This window comes from Choloepus didactylus, chromosome 7 (genome assembly GCF_015220235.1).
Source record: "Choloepus didactylus isolate mChoDid1 chromosome 7, mChoDid1.pri, whole genome shotgun sequence".
Taxonomy (NCBI): Eukaryota; Metazoa; Chordata; class Mammalia; order Pilosa; family Megalonychidae; genus Choloepus; species Choloepus didactylus.
Window position 1 is genome coordinate 63,309,154 of NC_051313.1, and position 19,185 is coordinate 63,328,338.

General features: G+C 42.0%; 1 protein-coding gene and 1 non-coding gene across 4 annotated transcripts in view; one reads left to right on the forward strand and one right to left on the reverse strand.

The window, feature by feature from the left end:
* Positions 1–1,398: 1,398 nt before the first annotated feature.
* LOC119541019 lies at positions 1,399–1,561 on the reverse strand. The gene has a single exon (XR_005218156.1). It is a non-coding gene; the product is annotated as a U1 spliceosomal RNA (small nuclear RNA).
* A 1,928-nt stretch (positions 1,562–3,489) lies between these two features.
* Positions 3,490–19,185, forward strand: part of SRSF12 (serine and arginine rich splicing factor 12) — a 43,613-nt gene continuing 27,917 nt past the window's right edge. The window contains exon 1 of one of the 3 annotated variants that reach the window (XM_037843849.1): positions 3,490–3,651. In XM_037843849.1, coding sequence (XP_037699777.1) covers positions 3,587–3,651 — 65 coding nt within the window. In that variant the 5' untranslated portion in view covers positions 3,490–3,586. Of the gene's footprint in view, positions 3,652–3,703; positions 3,913–19,185 lie in introns of those variants that run through there. The other 2 variants (XM_037843850.1, XM_037843851.1) reach the window with 2 other exon arrangements.

The window sequence follows — 19,185 nt, forward strand, 5'->3', positions numbered from 1 at the left end:
AATAGGAACACTTATACATTGTTAGTGGGAATGTAAAATGGTGAACCTACTGTGGAAAACAGTCTAGCAGTTCCTTGAAAAGTTAAGAATAGAATTACCATATGATCAGGCAATCCCACTTCTAGGAATATATTCAAAAGAATTGAAAGTGGGGACTCAAGCAGATATTTGTACACCATTAATCATAATTTAGCCATTATTCATAATAGCTAAAAGGTGGAAGCAATCCAAGTGTTCACCAACTGATGAATGGATAAACAAAATGTGGTATATACATACAATGTAATATTATTTAACTCTAAGGACTGAAATTCTGATACATGCTATAACACAGATGAACCTTGAAGACATCATGCTTAGTGAAACAAGCCCAACTTAGAAGGACAGATACTGTATGATTTCACTGATATGAAATAACTAGAATATGCAAATTCATAGAGACAGAAAGTAGATTACAGGTAGTGGGGAGAGGGAATGGGAAGTGAATGGGAATTTTCTATTTGGGGTGATAGAAAATTTTAGTAATGTTTGGTGGTGATGGTAGCACAACATTGTGAATGTGATTAATACCACTGAATTGTATACTTGAGGTGGCTAAAAAACACTTTAAAAAAAATCTGACGGTGCCAAAAGGTAAGAACAAAGTAAAAATCAGGTGTAAGTCCTCTGCCCAGAAAAAAATTCTACTTACACATGTAAATACAGATACATATATTTATAACTAAATAGGTTTGGGGTTTAAATAGAGTCTAGTAACTTATTTTTTCAACACTTAACAATATGTCAGAGAATGGATTTATTAACAACTTTCACCGCCCATCAGGTCAAGTCTCTTATCCTCTTTTCTTTGCAAAGTCAGTGTAGTGGGTTAAATGGTGGCATCCAGAAAGATATGTCCACATTCTAACTCCAGGTGTCTGTGAAGGTGAACTTATTTGGAAAAAAGAGATCTTTGCAGATGTAATTAAGTAGATGGGATCATCCTAGATTAATGGACAAATCCAATGATTGGTGTTCTTATGAGTGACAAAGGAGAAGACACAGAAAGCCATGTGAAGACAGAGGCAGAGAGTAGAGTTATGCAGTTACGCAGCCACAAACTACGGTACACCTAGAGTCACAGAGGCTGGAAGAGGCAAGAAAGGATTCTCCTCTAGATTCTGCAGAGGAAGTGTGGCCCTGCCAACACCTTAATTTCAGACTTTGGACTTCCAGAACTCTAATAGAATAAATGTGTTCTAAGCTACCTAATTTGTGGTAATTTGCTACAGCAGCCCTAGGAAACTAACAGTCAGTAGTTCAAACTTTCACATTATAAGCCCTTGCCTGCCTTCCAGCCTCTTTTTTTCTATTATTCTCCAGCTTTGTGCTGCTGTTTGCCTCTTTTTTTTTTTCTTCAGGGGAGAGCGGGAACACTGTTCCCACTACTACAAATTATGTGGTGGAGTTTCCCACATTTGGGGAAATAGCAGGGGTCGGCACATTTGGAATACAATGGATAAGCCTCGCCCTGGGGAAAACCTCCTAGGTGATCATGGTATTTCCCCTGCTAGGTAAGTATTCATTTCTTACACTGCCTCAAAGCCTTTTCCAGTGCACCTATTGCTCGTCTTCATTCTTCAAATCTCTCCAAAACTTCTTTAGGAAAAATTTCAGTGATGCTCTGACCCTGCTTCCTACTCCCAAAAGTTCCCCTCTCAGCAAAAATAGTTATTTTCTTGGCCATTATCATAGTTGTATCTTTATTAGTGTGATTCTTAGATTCTGCCTTCCTACCATATTGTAAGTTCCATGAGAACAGAAACGCTTTTAACCCTTCACCACTGTGTTTCCAGTCTAGTCCTATACCTTCTGTGCTGTAGCAATCTTTCTCAATGAATGAACAGCCACTGTTCCAGAAGCGTTTGCAGACCTTGGGAACCTCTCACAGCCTTGGGAGGACTGTGAGCTAGATAGGGTGACCATATCATGTATCCCTCCAAACCCCTATCACTTCTGAGAGTGAAAGGGGTTGCTGTTAATAATCATGAATTATCTGGTTATGGTCCCAACACTGAAGGAAGGAGCATAAATAAAAAGGGGTGGAAGGGAGTGTGCCAGTTCGAATGCATTATGTCCCCCAGAAAAAGCCATGTTCTTTGATGCAATCTTGTGGGGCAGAGGTTTTAGTGCTGATTAGATTGGAATCCTTTGAGTGTTTCCATAGAGATATGCCCCACCCAACTGTAGGTGATGACTCTAATTGGATAATTTCCATGAAGGTGTGGCCCCACCCATTCAGCCCTATATAAGCTCAGACAGAGGGAGCAAGCTTGCTACAGCCAAGAGGGACACTTTGAAGAAAGCACAGGAGCTGCAGGTGAGAGACAGTTTGAAGACAGCCGTTGAAAGCAGACTCTTGCTCCAGAGAAGCTGAGAGAGGACAAATACCCCAAGTGCAACTAAGAGTGACATTTTTGAGGAACTGGAGCCTAGAGAGGAATGTCCTGGGAGAAAGCTATTTTGAAACCACAACTTTGGAGCAGACACCAGCCACGTGCTTTCCCAGCTAACAGAGGTTTTCCAGACGCCATTGGCCATCCTCCAGTGAAGGTACCTTTGATACTTTATGGCCTTAAGACTGTAACTGTGTAACCAAATAAACCCCCTTTATAAAAGCCAATCCATTTCTGGTGTTTTGGATTCCAGCAGCATTAGCAAACTATAACAGGGAGGATCGTTTAAATTTGCTTAATTGCTACCGCATTTTCATTTCTTCTACATCATGTATTCATCTGTTCATTTGTTTAATGTCTGTCTCCCTCCAGAATGTCAGCTCTATGAGGGTTGGCACTCGGCCTGTTTTGTTGATCGCTCTATCCCACACCTAGAACAATGCCTCCCACGTAGTAGGCACTCAATATCTGGATGAATGTATTCACAACTGAACACTATGCTCTAAATATGGAAATAAATGCTGAATGAAGAATCAAAACACTTAAAAAGAGAGAGACCTAACAGTTAGAAAGCCTAAGGTTCAAGACTAATGGGGAAGGAGGCCTAACAACTGCCAAGGTCTCGGGCTGAGCAGACCGCGATGAAAAGGCCCCGGTGGCGGCCCAGCCACAGCGCAGTTTAATGCACACACCCCCAACCCTTCAGTCTCAGGACCCTCACGTATCTGGCTGCCTCCCCTCCTCTACCCTCTCGGCCGCTCCCCGCCGGCTCCTGGTTCCTGGTACATCGTCCCCCACGGCTCCACTCAGACCGAGCTCCCCGCACCGCCTTCTCCCGGGATCTTCTCGGACCCTGGCTGTGCCCCCCTGCTCCCTCCTGGGTTCCCTTGGACCCGGGCTCCCCTCAAACTCCGACTCCTGGCGCCAGCGCCAGCACCAGCACCGCCCCCCGCCCCACCCGCACCGCACAGTGCGGCCCGCGCCGCACAGCGCCCCCTCCGCGCCGGCCTCTGCGGCTGCGCGCTGGAGGGGCCGAGGCAGAGGGGAGGGGGTCGCGCCGGGGGCCGGCGGAGCTGCTGTGGCGGCGGCGGCGGGAGACTGAGCGAGCCCGGTGGCCGCGGGCAGACGCGGAGGGAGCGGAGGCAGCGATCATGTCTCGCTATACGAGGCCCCCCAACACCTCCCTGTTCGTCAGAAACGTCGCGGATGCCACCAGGTGAGCGACAACGGCCGCAGGTTGGCAACGCGGGGGAGGGGCGGGGTAACGGCCGTGCCGCGAAGCCTGGGCCGAGGTCCGGCGGCCCTACCGGGCGCCTCCCCGCGGAGGTGTCCTTCCCGGGGAGGTGTGAGCCGTCGGGCTACTCCGGGGCCTGGATGGGACTCGCGCTTCCGCCCTCCCTACCAGCGTTCCGCCCCGGCGCGACGCACACCCGAGTCGGGCCTCGCAGCGCTTTACGCGCCCTCGGCCCCGCACACGGTGAGTCCGTGCCGGTCCCCTCCTGGAGAGCCGCTGGAGCACAGGGTGCACTTATCCAGGTAGCCGAGGGCTCGCCCCGCCTCTGGCAGTGTGTGTTTCCAATGGCGGGGGAGGGGTTGCCGGCATTTCGGCCCCTTTGTCGCCATACGGTGCCGAGTACCCCCCGATAAGGCTGCGCGACTTAACCTTAGAGGAACTGGGGATGATGAGAATATATTCGAAATAACGCGTATCCTGGGCCTTACATTTCCTTACCCCCATTTTTGATCAACTTACAGGTGGTGCTGGTTAAATTTTGCTCTTTACACAATTTTATTCTGTATACAACGTGTAACTTAAGCGAATAGATTTTGTATGTTTTTCTTTAAAGTTATGAGTGCATATAAGCACCCTTTATAACGTGATTTGGATAAACTTCCCTGGTTGATTTCTGATGCTCCCAGTCCACTCCACCCCCTTTTGATAATTTCTTTCAACATAGTGTCTAAACACAGACCTTAAGGAGTGACTTCTTCATATAGCATATTATTCCTTAACAGGAGCTAGAGGAAAAGAAGGATATTGATAGTCATTTTCACTAGGCTTACTTACTTGAAACCCCACCCCACCTCCACAAAACCTTTCTCAGTATGCAATATTACTTTATTACGTAAAGGAAAGCTGAGGCCTGGAGTTTAAGTAACTAGCTTGGGGTTACACAGTTACTAATATATGGAGCCCAAACTCCAAACCTAGATTTTCTTGACTCGGGCCCTATGGTCTTGTAGTAATCATCATAAATTACCTATGAGGAGTAGATGTTACGTATTTGTTATTTGATCCATATGTGTGTGTGTGTGTGTGTGTGTGACAACTATAGTCCTTGAATTGGTTAATGAACCTTAGGTAACATTTAAAAGAATATGCCTGTGTTTATATCTTTTCTCTAAACCTGTTTATCAATACCTTACTTAGAAACAAACATGAGCAAAATTTATCCTTTGGCTTTGACAAAAAACAAAACAAACAAAAAAATCCCACAAAACTCCAGGACCTACCATTAAATAGACCACTTGAAAGCTAAACAAATATCAAGCCTCTCCAGTTTGTCAACAGCAACAAGAAAAATGAGAGGCTTCCTATGGGGGCTAGCCAGGGGAATAATATGAGTGAAGTTGTATGGTTAAAAGGCACAATAGGATGGTGTGGACTGGAGCAAATGGAAGAGAACATGTGCCACCTAAACAGAGTGGGTGGTGGGTGGGTGGGGATGGGGGGGATTGGAGGGGGAAGCAGCTGTTATTAAGCTCCAGCTGATAGCTGCCCTGTAGAAATTTGGACTCACTGTTGCTAAATCTTCCTAATTTTCAAGAAAAGTCAGAAATGTGGATTTTGTGTGTTTTTAAATTCTCAATTTCACAATATTGGCATTTATTTTCATAGAATCATGAAATTACCATTTTTGAAGACTTAAAATACCTGGGCCTTTGATCTGGGTAATCCACCTCTGAGTAATTGAGCCTGCTAATTGAGATTTACTGATTTGTTTTACCTCTGTTTCACTACTTTTTAGCTCTGTCACTGCATGGTAAGCATACTGGAGGAGGCTATTTGTATTAATGAACTAAAAATAGTAATAGCTAACACTTACTGAGTACTCACTGTGTGCCGAGTGCTCTTATTAAATTTTCTCAATGACTCTATACTGTATATTCTTTATTATCCCCATTTAAAGATAAGAAACTGAGGTTTAGAGAAATTAAGTAGCTTACCTAAGATTGCACAGCTTGTGAGTAGTGTTATGAAAGTAGAATCATTACATGTAACCTTTATTAACACCCTTTTTGTATAAGATGGTATACAGTGCAAGTTAACTAAGAGTATGACACTTAAACACATTTTAAATTCGATTTAATATTTAGTATACCTGTGAAGAAAAACATTGGGATAAAATGTAAAACAGAACAAAAATTGGGTAGAAAATTGTTTATTTACTATGACTTCAGAAGTTGTCAAATAGTTTATTAATGGAACAAAGTAACAGCCAAATCCCAAATGCCGCATTCCTGTTGTGATTCATAGCATCATGTTAGGTTGGCGAGCAACAGTCAAGAACCTATGTTTTTAAGGTGCTATAGAAAAGCCTTTGACAGAATTCAGTAGCATTTATTTTAGCAAGTCTCAGTAAACTAAGAATGGAAGAAAATTTCTTCAGCTTAATGAAGAACATCTATGAAAAACCTATAGGTAATGCTATGCTTAATGGTGAAAGACTGAATGCTTTCCCCCAAAGTTCAGGAACAAGACAAGAATATCCACTCTATTTAGCTGTTTAACATTTTATTGCAGGTCCTAGCCAACATAAAAGGCAAGAAAAAGAAATAAAAGGTTTGAAAATTGAGAAGGTACAAGTAAATCTCTGTCCATTCTTAGGCAACATGTTTGTTTATATAGAAAAGACTATGGAATTAACAATTAAAAAAACATGATAAGTTAAATTATCAGGATACAAGGTAAATTTGCAAAATCTGTATTTCTGTACATTAACAAAAGTATACAGAAACCTTTGCACTGAAAACCAGAAAAAATTGCCCAGATAAATTAAAGAAGACCCAAGTCAATTAATATACTATGTTCATGAATTGGAAGACTGAATATTGGGAAGTTGTTAGTTCTCTCCCAAAATGATCCATAAATTCAAGACAATCCCAATCAAAGCCTTTTTCTTTTTTAAATAGAAACAGGCAAGTTAACCCTAAAATTTTTACAACTATGTGGAGGTTCTAGGATAGCCAAAATAATCTTGAAAAAGTACAATAAAGCTGGAGTACTTATACTACCTGACTTCAAGACTTACTAAAAAGATATACTAGGGATTGTGGGAAGATGGTGGAGTAGGAAGCTACAGGAATCAATCAGTCCCTTCACCAGAACAACTATTAAACAGGCAGGAAATGTCTGAATCAACCATGTTGAAACAACATTGTATGGCATTCAGAGAAGAGTGGAAGAGGCTGGTAAATTACAGTAGATACCAGTAAATTGCTCTCTCTGCTTGGCGTTTACTGTCACCCATCCCCCATTCTCACCGCAGGCAGCTGTGGGGTCCAGCCCCTGGTTAGCTTGCTGGTGCCAGAAAGGGACATAAAAATCTGGTTCTCCAAGATTTGGAGGTAGCGTGGGCCTGTCGCTGATCACTGCTTTTGATTAGCTACTTTGGATAGCTGGAGCCTGGCTCTAAATGTGGCCGTTATTCAATCCTCCCCAGACAAATGTGGCAGAGGAAACTTAAAGACAGCTTCCTCAGAGCTGTGGAGGACAGTTGAAGGGCTGCATTTTCTAGGCAAGGGCCAAGTCAAGAAAGGCAGCTTTGGGGAGTATGGAAGAAGCTCCTGGCACCCTACCAGGCTCCCCCCCACCCCAGGCAATTTGGAACCAGCCAGAGTTCCCTTTGTGGGTCCCTGCTCTTGTTCTGACTGAGAATGACTGACTTGGGAAAATCCTTTTCCATGTGTCTCTGGCTCTCAGAATTTGCATTCCAGGCAAATGCAGCTTGAAACAATGAAAGCAATGTAAGAAATAGTTAAGGCAAATGGCCTAGAACAAAGGCTTACCTGCTTTAGGTCCAGCACAAGATCCTGGAGAGGGAGAAGGTCTTTTTCCTAGGAAGTAGAGGGGGTACTCAAACTCCTGTAAATAGGGGAACTCCTAAAGCCACTTTCAAGCACAAGCCCAGGAGATGACACAGATCCAGAAAAGACAGGGATGACCCTGCACTTTGCATTTACCATGGGCTGACCTCCCTGATAGGAGGACTGAACTCTGAGGGGGAGCACTAGCCAACGAAAGCCAGTTTACAAAGACAGTGAAAGGGTTTTTGCTTAGATTTGCTTGGTTTTGTTAGCTCCTGACACTCCAGAAAATCTGTCAAATAGCCAGCTGGTTATAAGCTTAAGAAACAGACATCTTAGGGAATAAATCTCCAAGTTAGCATTTAAAGTATAAATATGTACAATATGCCACAAAAAGATTACAAGACAAATAATCAGAAAATGATAGCCCATCCAAAGGTAGAGGATAAAAAATCCAGAAAACTTCAACAAAGAAAACCGTAATGTGGACATACCGGACAAAGGTGTAAAAAAATTGATCCTCAGTATGCTCAAGGAGATGAAGGAAAATGCAGAGAAAGAAATAAAGGATATCAGGGAAACAATGAATGAACTGCTAAAAGAAATTAAAGGAGACATCAGTAAATGGCAAGATTTTTAGAGTTCATGAATAGTAAGAGTTAATGTTATTAAGATGTCAACACTACCCAAAGCAATCAACAGATTTAAAACAATACCTATCAAATTCCCAGCAGCCTTTTTTGTAGAAATGGAAGAGCCAGTCCTCAAATTCATAAAAGTGGTATGGGACCCCAAATAGCCAAATCAGTATTGCAAAGAAAGAACAAAGTTGGAGGTCTCACACTTCCTGATTTCAAAACTTACTACAAAGCCACAGTAATCAAAACAGTGTACCAGCAAAAATATTGTTTTCATTTCCTTGGCTGCTCAAGCAAATACCATGCAATGGGCTGGCTTAAACAATGTGAATATAATTGCTCACGGTTCTGAGGTTAGGAAAAACTCCAAATTGTGACATCATCAAGGTGACACTTTCTTCTGAAGACTGTGCCATTCTGGGGCTGGCTACTGGCTATCCTTGGTTCTTAGTTTGTCACATGGCAGGGCACATAGTAGTGTCTCCTGGTCTCTCCCTTCTCTTTGGGTTCCGTTGATGTTCAACTTCTGGTTGCTCCCTATGTAGCTTTCTCTTTTTGTGTCTGAATTTCATTCCACTTATAAGGGACTCCAGAATAGGATTAAGACTCATCCTGATTGAGGTGGGCCATGCCTTAACTGAAGTAACCTCAGCAAAAGTTCTTACTTACAATGGGTTCACACCCAAAGGAATGGATTAAGTTTCAGAACATGTTTTTCTGTGGTACATAATTCCAAACCATCACAAAGATAGACATATAGGCCAATGAAATAGAATTGAGAGTTCAGAAATAAACCCATATATATGGCCAAATGATTTTTGACAAGGGCTCTGGTCCGGTTTGCTAATGCTGCCTTTAAACAAAGTACAAGAAATGGATTGGCTTTTTTAAAGGGGGTTTATTTGGTTACAAAGTTACAGTCTTAAGTCCATAAAGTGTCCAAGGTAAGGCATCAGAAAAGGGTACCTTCACTGGAGAAAGACCATTGGCATCAGGAAAGCTGCTGTTAGCGGGGAAAGAACAAGGCTAGTGACTGCTTGCTCCCAGGTTGTGTTTCAAAATGGTGTTCTCCAAAATGCTGCTCTTGGGGTGTTTTGTCCTCTCTTAGTTGCAGCTCCCCTTCAAAATGTCACTTCAGTTGCTCTCAGTTCTCTGTGCATTCTTCGAAGTGTCCCTCCTGGCTGCAGCAAGCTTGCTCCTTCTGTCTGAGCTTATATAGTACTCTAGTAAACTAATCAAGGCCCACACAGAATGGACAGGGCCACACCTCCATGGAAATTATGCAGTCAGACTTATCACGCTCAGCTGGATGGGTCACATCACCATGGAAACACTCAAAGAATTACAATCTAATCAACACTAGTATGTTTGCCCACACAAGATTGCATCAAAGATAATGACATTTTGAGGGACATAATACATCCAAATGAGCACAGGCACCAAGTACATTAATTGGGGAAAGAAAGGTCTCTTCAACAAATGGCACTGGGGCACTGGATATCCACATGCAAAATAATAGGTGGACTCTTACTGCACACCATTTACAAAAACAACTCTAAATGGATCAGGGACCTAATATAACAGCAAAACCATAAAATTCTTAAAATATAGAGGCTCTGTTATTTTTGGAGCTGTTATTGCTGCTGGAATGCAATATACCAGAAATGGGTTGGCTTTTTCTATGGAGATTTATTAGGTTACGAATTCAGAGTTGGAATATTGATTTTTAGGTTACAAATTTGACTTCTAAGGCTATGATACTTCTCTCCTTAATGTCCAAATTAAAGCATCAAGAGGATGATACTTTGAGGAAAGGCTGCTGGCATCCAGGTTTGGGTCTTTGCTGTTTTCCTTCCACTTTCTCCCTATGTCAATGGGAACATTTATCCTAAGACTGTCCCTCCTTTGTATATTGGAAGCATATAACATGTTCTAAGTTTCACAGGTCCACAGCTGGAGAGGAATTTTGCCTTAGGACAATCCACACCTGTAACCAATTTTAATGAAACTTTGTACTTATTTATTGTTACTGAAATGATTTAAGGCTTTTGTGATATTGTGATGGAATGAATGTATTTTGCATATGGAAAGAACATGTCTTTTTGAGGTCCAGAGGGTGGAGTGTGCTGGCTTGAATCTCTTCTGTACCCCAGAAAAGCCTATGTTCTTTTCATCCATCTGTGCCAGTTTGGATGTATTATGTCCCGCAAAATGCCATGTTCTTTGATGCAGTCTTGTGGGGGCAGATGTATTAGTGTTGATTGGGTTGGAATCCTTTGATTGTTTCCATGGAGATGTGACTCAATCAACTGTGAATGAAACATTTGATTGAATTATTTCCATGGAGATATGGACCTTGCCCATTCGAGTGGGTCTTGGTTTAATCACTGGAGTCCTATAAAAGAATTCACAAACAGAGGGACCTCAAATCAGCTGAGAGAGACATTTTGGAGACGGCCATTGAAAGCAGACTTTTGCTAGCCCGAAGTTTGCTCCGGAGAAGCTAGGAGAGATGAAGCCCAGAGTTTGCCCCAGGATATGCTAACACAGGACTCCAAGGAGCCTAGAGAGAAATGTCCTGGGAGAAGGAACCAAGAATGCACAGGAGCTGAGAGAGGAGCTGGAACACTACCCAGTATCAGCAGACGCCAGCCACGTGCCTTCCCCGCTAACAGGTTTTCCAAATGCCATCAGCCATCCTTCAGTGAAGGTACCTTGTTGTTGACACCTTAGCTTGGACACTTTTATGGCCTTAAGACTGTAACTTTGTAACCAAATAAACCGCCTTTATAAAAGCCAATCCATTTCTGGTATTTTGCATAAGGGCAGCATTAGCAAACTGGAACACCAACCCTGTGGGTACAGACCTCTTGTGGGTTGTTTCCATGGAGATGTGACCCACCCAGTTCAGGGAGAGTCTTAATCCCCTTGCTGGAGTACTCCATGAGAGGATAAAAGACAAATGAAACTCAGAGAGTTCAGAGAAGCTGAGAGAGAAATGCCCAGAGACATTTAGAGACAGCCATTTTGAAACCAGGGCTCAGGAGAGAAGGACCAGCAGACGTCACCATGTGCCTTCCCATGTGACAGAGGAACCCCAGATGCCAGCAGCCTTTACTCACAGAAGGTATCTTCCTCTTGATGCCTTAATTTGGACATTTTCATTGCCTTAGGACTGTAAATTTGTAACCTAATAAATCCCCATTGAAAAAGCCAACCCATTTTTGGTATATTGCATTCCAGCAGCTTTAGCAAACTGAAACGGGGAACATGGATTCGGTAGTGAGTTCTTAGATATGACACCAAAAGCATGAGCAGTAAAAGAAAAAATAGATAAAATGGACTTCATCAAAATTTAAAACTTGTACTTCACTTGTCAAGAAAGTGAAAAGACAGCCTACAGAATGGGAGAAAATAATTGCTAACCATGTATCTGATAAGGGTTTAATATCCAGACACATGAAGAATTGCTACAACTCAACAACAAAAAAGACAAATAACCCAATTTAAAAATGGGCAAAGGACTTCAATAGACTTTTCTCCTAAGAAGATACGCAGATGGCCAAAAAGCACATGAAAAGGATTGAACTTTTGAAACATGCTGGAACTTGGATAAACTTGGATAAACCTTGGATAGACATGCTGAGTAAAATAAGCCACACACAAGGACAAATATTTTGTGACCTCACTTAGATGAAATACACAGAACAAAAGGATTTCATAGAGAGAGAGAGTAGATTGTAGGTTGCTGGGGGGAAGTGGGACGGCGGAAGGGAAGAGGGAAATTTGGGTTATGGGTACAGGGTTTCTGTACCTAACCAGTAAAGTAAAATGAAAACAACAAGGTACCATTCACTTCACATCCATTAAAAGGTGTTAATGGACAGATAGCACAAAGGGAGCTCTCATGCATGTTTTGGGGAGTGTAAGTTGCTTTGCCACTTGGAACAACATGTAGTGAAGCTGAAGTCCTACATACCCTCCAACTCACCACTGCTAGTGATACATCTCTTAGAACTGTAGCAGAGCTTCAGGAGGCACATGTACTGTGATGTGTACTGCATTCCAGTTTGCAACTAAAAAAGAAAGAAAGAAAAAGAAACCTCTTAAATGTTCAGCCATAGGAAAATGAATGAATAAACTATGGCTTATTCATAATTATAGAGATTTGAAATGAGCGAACAAGAGCTACATGTGGGAATTAGAACTGCATAGAGAATTCTCAGGGTGGGAAAGGGCAACGTACATAGTGATACAAATAGTCTGATACCATTTATGTAAAGTTTGACATATGTAAAAACTTTAATTTATGGATACAGACATTTGCAGTAAAAATATCATTTTGCAGGGGAATGATGAAAACCGTTGATTATTTCTAAGGTAGAAGGAACACTTCCAACTCTATAATATCTCCTTTCCTAAACACTGAAAATTATGACAAACAGGAGAAGTATTGAAATACAATAAATCTTGGTAGTAGATACATGGGTTTTTGTTTTATTAATCGCTTCACTTTTCTGAATGTCAAAATTGATCACCCAAAAAAAGCAAAAATAAATGAAAACAAACAAAAAAAACAGCAAAGAGTAGATGGAGTGGGGACAATGAATGGGAGCCAGCTCTTTTGAGAAGATATGATCCTTCAGACTCCATTCAGTCTTGGATTCTGAGACTCAGAGCCTTTGTGACACAGACTGCCACAGCCTCCTTTTCTATCCTGTCTAGGATTCCTTTTCTACCACCCACCCACATTTGGCTATGGGATTGAAAGCCTCAGAAGACTTTCATTTGAATTCTAGCTTTCCTAACTGGCTTTGCTACTTGGCAGTATGTACTTCTGGGCAAGGTAATGTCTCTCATCCTTAGTCTCTGACTCTTAAACAATGTGTTCTTTATTCGTTGATGCAGCAAATATATATTGAGAGGTAAGCACCTATGCTACCTCCTTATATGCACCAGTGAAGACACAGGCTTTAGCAGTGATCCTCAGCCCTGAGCTTCAGAATTGCTTCTGAAACCTTAAAAAAATTAAATGTAGCAGGGCCTTAACATGGGAATCACTAATTAATTAAGTCCAGGACCCAAGCATCAGGCTGTGGTGCCGATTTCTGTAACATCCCCTTCACAGATAATTCCAATATTCAGGAATGTTTGAGAATCTTTGCCCTAGACTCTACTTTTTATGGGAGAAGGAATTGGGTCTTACTTGTTCCCCACCGTATCCCTAGAACTTGGCACATAGTAGGCTCTCAGTAAATATATGTTGAATTAATAAGTAAAAACAAAATAACATTACTGATAAATGAGCAGAGGGGAATTGTGGGAAGATGACGGAGTAGGGAGCCCAGGACTCAGTTCTTCTACACGGGCAGGAACTGTCTGAAACTAATATTTTGAAACTCTGAAGGTGAGAAGAACACTTTACAGCATCCAGGGAAGAGCAGAAGGAAGAAGCTGGTACATTTTGGGAACAAACAGTAAATCACTCTGTTGGTGCAGTGGTTACTGGCACCCATCCCCCACTCTTGTGGCAGACTGCCATGGGTCCAGTCCCAGGCTAGCTTGCTGGTAAGAGAAAGGGACATAAAAATCTTCTTCCTCAAGACCGTGGGTGGGCATAGCCAATCACTGGTCATAGCTTTTGATGAGCAACTTTGGATTGGGCTACCATTCTTTCAGCCTGCCCTGGACAAAGGCCAGGGTGCAGGAGACTTAAAGATGGTATGCTTTTTCAGGGCTTCAGGGGACAGTTAGTTGAAGGGCTGCACTTTCTGGGCAGACCAAGAAAACTCAGCTTTTCGGAGCCATGGTAAAAGCTTTTGATCTCTGTCCTGACCACCTCCCCAGGGCACTTTGGAGCCAGTCTGCATCCCCTTTATGGGTCCCTGGCCCTGTTTTGGCTGGGAAAGACTAACTTGAGAAAGTCCTCTCTGGCGTGCCCATCCTCCCAGAATTTGCCCTCTGGTTAAAGCAGCCTGGGACAACAAAAAGAGTATAAGAAACTACAGAGGTGGTCAGTCTAAGTCAAAGACTTGTCAGCTTTAAACATACAGGAGAGGGAGCTCTGTCTCTTCAGAAACAGGATTACAAAATTCCTGAAAATGGGAACTCCAAAACAACTTACAAGCAAAAGCTCAGGACAAAGTACAGGCCCAGAAAGACAGAAAACCCTGCCTTTGCCTTCGCCTTGGGCAGACATTCCCAATAGGAGGACTGAAGCTAAAGAAAATCTGTCTTATCACCAGCTGGTTACAAAATCAAGAAACAGACATTACAGGGATAAATCCAAGAATTAACGTTTTAAAATATTAAAATGTACAGTGTGAAACAAAAGTACAAGACAAAGATACAGTAAATGATGGCCCATCCAAAGAAGAGGACAAAAATCCAGAAAACACATTTTCAGAATGTGGACATATTGAAAAAGTCTTTTTTTAAAAATGATCTTAAAAATGCTCAAGGAGATGAAGGAAAGTACAGAGAAAGAACTAAAGGATATCAGGAAAACAATGGGTGAGCAATGTAAGAATCTTAGTAAAGACATAGAAATTTTAAAAAGTAACCAAACCGTACTACTGGAGTTGAAGACCACTGTGCCGGTTTGAATGTATTATGTCCCCCAGAAAAAGCCATATTCTTTGATGCAAACTTGTGGGGCAGACATATTAGTGGGGATTAAGTTGGAACATTTGGGTTAGGTTGTTTGAATGGAAATATATCCCACCCAACTGTGGGTGATGACTCTAATTGGATAATTTCCATGGAGGTGTTACCCCACCCATTCAGGATGGGTCTAAATTCAATCACTAGAGCCATATAAATGAGCTGACCAACAGAAGGAACTCAATGCAGATGAGAGTGACATTTTGAAGAGGAGCTACAGCCAAGAGGGACACTTTGAAGAATACACAGAAGCTGGGAGAGTAGCTGCCAATGCAAGACATTTGAAGATGGCCGTTGAAAGCAGACTTTTGCTCCAGAGAAGCTAAGAGTGGACAAATGCCCCTAGGGCAACTGAGAGTGACATTTTTGAGGTACTTCAGCCTAGAGAGGAACATCCTGGGAGAAAGCCTTTTTGAAACCAGAATCCTGGAACAGACACCAGCCACGTGCCTTCCCAGCTAACAGAGGTTTTCCAGACACCATTGGCCATCCTCCAGTGAAGGTACCTGATTGCTGATGTGTTACCTTGGATACTTTATAGCCTTAAGACTGTAACTGCGTAACCAAATAAACCCCCTTTTATAAAAGCCAATCCGTCTCTGGTGTTTTGCATTACAGCAGCATTAGCAAACTAGAACAACCACTATAACTGAAATGAAAAATTCCCAAGAGGGTTTCAAGAGCAGATTGGAGTTGGCAGAAGAAAGAATCAATGAACTCAAAGACAAGAACTTGAAATAAGTCAGATTGAGGAACAGAAAGAAAAAAGAATTATGAAAAGCAAAAATAGTTTAAGACACCCCTGGGACATCATTAAGCATCCCAATACACACATTACAGGAGACTCAGAAGGGGAAGATAGAGAAAGGGGCAGGAGGAATATTCAAAGAAATAATATCAGAGAACTTCCCAAACTTGAAAAAAGATGTGAATATGTACATCCAAGAAGCCCAGAGAACACTAAACCAGATAAACATGAAGAAAAATACACTCCTTCATGTATGGATTGCACTGTTGAATGCAGAGGACAAGGGGAGAGTTCTGAAAGCTGCAAGGGGAAAGCAACATGCTATGCATAAGGAGTCCCAATTAGGTTGAATCCTGAAACATGGAGGCAAGAAGGCAGTGGGTTGACATACTTAAAAGTGCTGAAAGAAAACAACTGCCAACAAAGAATTGTATAGCCAGCGATGCTTTCTTTCAAAAATGAGGGAGAGATAAAGACATTTTCAGATAAACAAAAGCTGAGGGAGTTCATCACCACTAGACCTGTCCTACAAGCAGTGCTAAAGGGAGTTCTTCAGGCTGAAATGGCAGTAGACAGTGGTTCAAAGCAGCATAAAGAAATAAAGACCTCTGGTAAAGGTAGCCATTGGGTAATTGGAAATGCCAGTATTATTGTAGTGTATTGTTTGGTACGTAACATCACTTATTACTTCCTACAGGTGATTAAATACAAATGCATAAAAAGTAGTGATAAATCTATGGTTTTGGACATACAATATAAAAAGATGTAAATGATAACAAGTACAAAAAAATGATGGGCACTCCTGGGGTGCCCTTACTGAGCGTCAGAGGGACCCACTGCTGCCTCAGCTCCCCCCACTGCATACATCTGTCCAAACTGCTAACTTTGAATATGTATATTTTTACCACATTATGTGAATTCTCCATCAGCCTGTCTTGTTCAGATTGTGTGTCATTATAGCTGACATTCTTGTAACTACTGTGTGATCGATGAGATTCCTATAAGGAAAAAAAATGCTTTTTAAAAAAACCAAAAACAAAAATACCATGCTGAGAGGGGTGACTTCCTTCCCACATCAGTGGGTTATTGCTTTATTTATAGGATCTTTAAGACAAGTACGTTTTTAATGAACTAAGGTATATAAAGGCACAACCAAAAGCTAACAACAACAACAAAAATGGTGGGCAGACAGAGGGAGATACAAATAGTATATGTGCGTGCTATTGAACTTAAATTGGTATCAAATATAATTGTTATGTAGTCAGGATGTTAAATTTTAACCCTATGGTAAACACTAGGAAAATAGATGGAAAATATATCCAGATAGAAAAGAGAAGGTATTCAATATGGCACAACACACAAAAAGTTAAGTTAGCATAAAAGTAGGCATTAATGGAAGACTTGAGCAGCCAAAAAGATATAAGACGTACAAAAGCTAAATAGCAAAATGGCAGAAGAAAGTCCTGTATTATCAGTCACTACTGACTTTAAATGTAACTGGGTTAAAATCTCCAGTTGCAGAGTCTTGCAAACTGGATAAAAAGGAATGACCCAATTATGTGCTGTTTGCAGAGACTCACCTTAAATTCAAATATACAAGTAAGTTGAAAGTGAAAGGATGGAAAATATATATATACCATGCAAGTATTAACCAGAAGAGAACTAGGGTAGCTATATTAATCTCAGATAAAGTAGACTTTAAGTCAAAAACAGTTACAAAGGGACAAACACAGTTTTTATATTCTGATAAAGGGAACAATTCAGTAAGAAGATGGAACAACTATAAATTTATATGCATTTAATGACAGAGCTCCAACATATATGAAGCAAATACTGACAGATTTGAAGGGAGAAATTTACAGTTCTACATTAATAGTAGGAGAGTTTAACAATAACAGATGGAATATCTAGGCAGAAGATCAATAAGAAAATACAAGACTTGAACAGTACTCTAAACCAACTAGATCTAATACACATATATAGAACACTTAGTTGAATGAAAACAGAGTGCACGTAGATCATTAGCTAGGATTGACCATATCTTAGGTCACATAATAAGTCTCAGCAAATTAAAAAATATAGAGGAGAACCTAAGATGGTGGCTAGGAGAGACAGGGCAAAAAAACACCTCCGTGAAAAATACTAGATAAAAGCCAGAAAGTGACTCAGAACACCAGTTCCAGCGATGCACCAGCTGGACAAGGTCTGCTAAATCCACAGGGACCGTGCACTTGGTGAAACCGGGGGTGTGCATTCTGAAATGAGTGAGTAAGCCGCTGAATATCTGGCAGCCATGCTGCAGTGCGGGGAAACAGAGGGTTGGTGTTTGGAGGTGGACTAGTTCTTTTTTTAAAAAAACCCACAAGCAGCTGCTGATACAGCAGCAAGAACCACACAGTGAAGCACGGCAGGAACGGGCTGTGTGAACGCCTCAATATCTGGCGTGGAAGATAGCCTTTTGCGCACCTGCTGCTAATTGTCTCGGAGTGAGGAAGGCAGAGGTTAGCCAAAAGGGGAAAAAAACCACGCCCCTTGCAGCCATCTTCCTGGTGGGCTGGGAATGCTCCTGCCCGGCACCGGAGCCACAGCCCAGAGCCACGCCCCAAAACCCAGAGTGACCGAAAGTGCTTCCAGCAACACACGTACATGCCACAATATCAGGCGTGGACAATAGCCTTTTGTGCACCCGCAACTAATTGTCCTGGAGCTGGGGAGGCAGTGCTGTGCAAAAACAGGGAAATTAACATGCCCCATTCAGCCATTGTTTCAGCAGCTGAACGGCCCGGGGGCCCAGAACTTCCCTAGAGGGATGGCGCGCACTTGTTACGTAGCACAGCCTTCCCTCAGCAGAGGCCCTAGAAGGGCATGGCTTGGAATAGGGACCCACTCAGAAATCCCAGGGCCCATATGCCAATACCAAAGACTTGCGGGTCAGCAGCAGAGACAGTCTGTGGCAAGACTGAAATGAAGGTTGCAACAGCCTTAAATGTCCAGGAACACCTGGGAGGTTTGATTATTAAAGCTGCCCTCCCTCCCTAACTGCTCAGACACACGCCCCACACTCAGGGTGGACAGCACCAATAACACACCCCATCTTCGTGCACCAATTGGACCCCACAAGAATCAGACCCCCACACACCACAAAGACAAAGTTGGAGAGAACTGACTGGAGGAGAATAGGTGACTCATGGACACCATCTGCTGGTTAGTTAGAGAAAGTGTATGCCACCAAGCTGGAGATCTGACAAATTAGAGATTTGTCCTTGAATAATCCTACATATCCTAAAAGAACCCTATCAAGTAAAGCAGATGCCAAGAGGCCAAAAACAGAAAATTTTAAAGCATATGAAAAAACCAGATGATATGGATAACCCAAACCCAAACACCCAAATCAAAAGATCAGTGGAGACACAGTACTTGGAGCAATTAATCAAAGAACTAAAGACAAACAATGGGAGCATGGCACAGGATGTAAAGGACATGAAGAAGAGCATGGCACAGGATATAAAGGACATGAAGAAGACCCTAGAAGAGCATAAAGAAGAAATTGCAAGAGTAAATAAAAAAATAGATGATCTTATGGATATAAAAAACTGTTGACCAAATTAAAAAG